The sequence below is a fragment of the Alligator sinensis genome, unplaced genomic scaffold (genome assembly GCF_000455745.1).
Source record: "Alligator sinensis unplaced genomic scaffold, ASM45574v1 scaffold1369_1, whole genome shotgun sequence".
Lineage (NCBI taxonomy): Eukaryota > Metazoa > Chordata > Crocodylia > Alligatoridae > Alligator > Alligator sinensis.
Genome location: NW_005842875.1, coordinates 494,126 through 497,958, shown reverse-complemented (window position 1 = coordinate 497,958; position 3,833 = coordinate 494,126). Strand labels below are relative to the sequence as shown.

Below are 3,833 nucleotides of genomic sequence, written 5' to 3'. Positions count from 1 at the left end.
ACTCGTGTGTCCCCAAGGGCAGGGGCTGGCTGCAGGACTCCCAGGCTGGGCTCCAGGGCTCAGGCCCCCGGAGCAGGCAGGCCAGCTCCAGGGCTGGGCTGGGGTCCCTGGGGCGTAGCTGCGTTGCCCGGCCCCCAGACTTCCACCCTGCTGCAGCCCCCCACGAGGAGCTGGGGCTGGCACGGACCAGAGCGCACCAGCCCCACCTGCCCCAACGCACGCCCACAAATGCCAGGTCAGACCCCCGGTCCCGGCCAGTGCAAACCTTTTGCCCGTTTAATGAGGCTCAAATAAAAACAGCACTTTACAGACTAGCGGCAAGGGGTGAGTGGGCGGTGGGAGGGGAGCCAGTCTGGGGCTGTGGCCCCGCGGGAGCCGTGGCGCTGTATGGAGCAAGCTGGAGCACACGGAGTCCAGGGGGGTCCGGGAGGGCCAGGCGCTGGGATGAGAGGCTGCTTCCAGGCAGGGCTGAGCGTCGCTGGCAGGATGGAGCAGGGCTGGAAGCGCTGGCCTGGCTTGGAGGAATGTCTGGTCCTTTACTGCACACCTTCCATCATCTTCAGGAACTCTGCAACCCACCAGCCACCATCAGTGCTGGTCCAGGGGGCCGCGTCGCACCGGCTTGCAACACGCAGGGGGGACCCACGCCCCCCTCCCCGCAGTGCATGCACACGGGCTGCAGGGCTGCGCACTGCGTTGGTGCAATGCACTGCTCCCCATGGGTGGGTGCAGGTGCCGGCTGGGCCCCCGGGGGCTGGGTGGCAGCAGCCGGGAGCGGGGCCCCTGCGGGCTCGGAGCGAAGCGCGAGGGCCGCGCGGAGCTGCACTCACCGTCGAAGTCGATGCGTCCGTCGTTGTTCTTGTCCCCGTCTTTCATGAGCTCCTCAATCTCCTCCTCGGTCACGTGCTCCCCGGAGGCCCGGAAGATCTCGGTCAGCTCCTCTGCATCGATGTAGCCGTCCGCGTTCCTGGGGGCAGAGGCCAGAGTTGGGGCAGGGCACGCAGGGGGCTCAGCAGAGACGAGGGGCTGAAAGGGGGCAGGGGCTGTCTGGGCCAGGGGTGCGGGCACCAGCCCGGTGCAGCTGGGCAGGAGGCCAGGACAGGACTCGGGAAGCCAGAGGGACGCAGGCTTGTGCCGTGAGCTGGGGCACTGGTGCCAGCAGCCGGGCATTTCCGTGGGATGTGGCAGGGCTCAGCTGCAGGGCTGGGGGACACAGGTGAGCGTGGCCTGGCCATGGTGGGTGCCCCCCACTCACTTGTCGAAGATGCGGAAGCACTCGGCCAGCTCCTCTTCAGACTTGCCCTTGGCATCCTCTTTCATCTGGCGCACCATCATGACCAAGAACTCCTCAAAGTCGATGGTGCCGCTGCCTGCGGGGGGGAACCCGCACACACGGTCAGAAGCCGCCTGCGCCCGGTCAGGAGCCGCCTGCACCCCCCCAAGACCAGGAAGGCTCTGCTCACCATCCTCATCCACCTCCTCTATGATGGCGTCCAGCTCCTCCTTGGTGGGGTTCTGCCCCAGCATCCTCATCACGGTGCCCAGCTCCTTGGTGCTGATGTCACCGCCGCCATCCGCGTCGAACATGTCGAAGGCGGCCTTGAACTCTGCGGGGTAAGGGGGGTCAGCGGGGCAGCAGGGAGCTCGCATGGCCCCGTGTGCCTGCAGGTCGCCCCCCTCCTCCCAACCTGGGGGCAACGGCTCCAGCCGCCTCTGCCCTGCCCGCCTGCGTGCCCAGCCACCTCCACCCTGCAGCTGCTTGGCTCTGGCTCCCTGATGCCCTGGGATGTGGGGCCAGGCAAGGAGAAGCCCTGGTGCCTCTCCAGGCTCGGGAACAGGTCACTCCAGCCAGGTGGGATGCGCTGCGCCCCTCCCAGGAGTAGCCAGCGCCTGGCGGAGCTGCGGACACGGAGCAGATGTGCCCCCACGCCCTATCCCCCCAACTCCAGCAGGCTCCGCGTGGACTGGTGGCACTCACCCGCAATCATTTCCTCGCTGAGGAAGGCCCGGGCCTCTGCCTGCTGGTCAGTCTGCAAGGCGAGCACACAGCCGCGTCACCCGCAGCCCCTGCTCCGGCACTAGCAGCGCAGCCAGCCCAGACCCTCGCGTGTCGTGTGGCATGGATGCTGCCGGGGCTCTGAGCGAGGCCGGCCTGGGGCGGCGACCACTGCGATCTGCACTGGCGCCAGCCCTGCCCGAGCGCGTCGCCACATCCTGGAGCGGGGGCTCCCCCGAGAGAGCCCTGCAGCGCCAGGCCTTGTCAGGGGGTGTGAGCCACCTCCCAGGCCCCACGCACGCGGACTCCTCTCCCTCTCCAGCTGGTCGGGCTGGGCATTAAGCTCCGCAGCCCGAGCCAGGCTGGTCCCTGCCCAGCCCCTGCGGCCTCTCCTGCCCGCAGCTGCGTGTTGGCCGGGGCGCGGTGGCTATTCTTAGCCGCGTCTCAACTCCCCATATAGGGGCCGGCAGGTGCGGGCGCCTCAGCACCTGTCAGTCCGGATTGAGTTACTCCTTGAGAGCCAGGCCCGGGCAGCTGCGGCGGGCCCGCCGAGCCGCAGCCCGTGTCTTCTTGCCCCGCAGCCCTGTGCCCCGTCTGCCCGGTGGGTCCGGGGGCCCTGCAGTGTTCCCTCTCCCGGCAGCATGAGGGGGCAGCTCCGCCCGTCCACTCGCTCCACCAACCTCCCCGCAGCAGCCAAGCCAGCCCGCGCCCGTGGGACACTGATCCGGACATCGCAGCCTGGCTGTTCCCAAACCCCCAGCTCCCTCCTCCCTGACCCCTCCCGCCTGCCCCTGGTCCTGCACAACCCGCCAGGACGGCCTCCTGCCCCCCAAGCCTGCCATGCAGCCGCCCCGGCTCATGCCCTTGGGGAGCAGCAGGGCCCGAAGCACAGCGGGAGCCACAGGGGACCCAGCAACTTCCACCCGGGTACCATGCCGGCCGGCCCGCGGCCACGTGCCGTGCAGCAGAGCCGGGCACCGCCTGCACGTGCCTCCAGCGCATGAAGCCAAGCGTGCAGGGGCCCCTGCCCCGGCCACAGGCCCCGTGCCCCAGGCACTCCCTGCCACAGCCACGGCCACACCACAGCTGCCCTCCTCACCATTTTGGCTGGTCCCCCCGAGGGCCCGACACAGCCGCCGCCTTCTGCACCAAACAGACCCCAAAAGCTTCCCCTCCGCCCCTGGCCCCCCAATTTGTACTGTCCGCACCCTGCCCGTTTCCCCCCCACACCGCGCGATTGGCCACAGGTGGGTGCCCCCGTTTGAGCAGCCTATCGGACACCCCGCTCCGCTCCCGCACGCCGCGTTGGCGGCAGGGGCATTTTACCTAATTTAGCAAAAGCTTTATTGGCCGAGCGCCGGGGATTAGAAGTGGGTCAGGGCGTCGGGAGCAAGATGCAGCCCCCCCAGGGTGACGCTGGAGACCGGGCGGGGAGCTCTGCACCACCCCCTGCGTCCACCTGCCAGGGCCGGCCCCGGGGGGAGAGGGGTGGAAATGGAGCCGCAGCCAGCCCCAGCCCCAGCCCCAGCCCCGCAGCCAAGGAAGAGCCAAGGAAGCCGGGGCTGCAAGGGCAGCGTGTGGCAGGAGCGGGCCCCTTCCCCGGTGGCCTCTGGCGCGGGGCTGCAGCTGGGAGGGCGGTGTGCCGGGGAGCAGGGCAAGCCTTGCTCTGCAGGGCACGGGGCACTGGTGGCGGCAGCACCAGGCCTGGATGTCCCGTGCCCTCCCCAGGGACACTGCGGGCGGGGAGAAAGGGCCGGGCAGGCGCGGGGCGGGGGTCACTGCGGGCTGGGGCAGCTCCTGGGGCGGCCCGGTGTTTACACGGGGTCCGGTTTCGAGC

At 69.8% G+C, this 3,833-nt stretch overlaps 1 protein-coding gene across 1 annotated transcript; it reads right to left on the bottom strand.

The window, feature by feature from the left end:
- Positions 1 to 248: 248 nt before the first annotated feature.
- On the bottom strand, positions 249 to 3,231 carry TNNC2 (troponin C2, fast skeletal type). Its single transcript, XM_006035783.2, has 6 exons — positions 3,096 to 3,231; positions 1,979 to 2,030; positions 1,464 to 1,607; positions 1,256 to 1,370; positions 831 to 967; positions 249 to 568 (listed from the first exon to the last, which is right to left on the bottom strand). The coding sequence occupies exons 1-6, from the start codon at positions 3,096 to 3,098 to the stop codon at positions 537 to 539; spliced, it is 483 nt and encodes a 160-aa protein (XP_006035845.1). The 5' UTR covers positions 3,099 to 3,231; the 3' UTR covers positions 249 to 536.
- Positions 3,232 to 3,833: the final 602 nt, after the last annotated feature.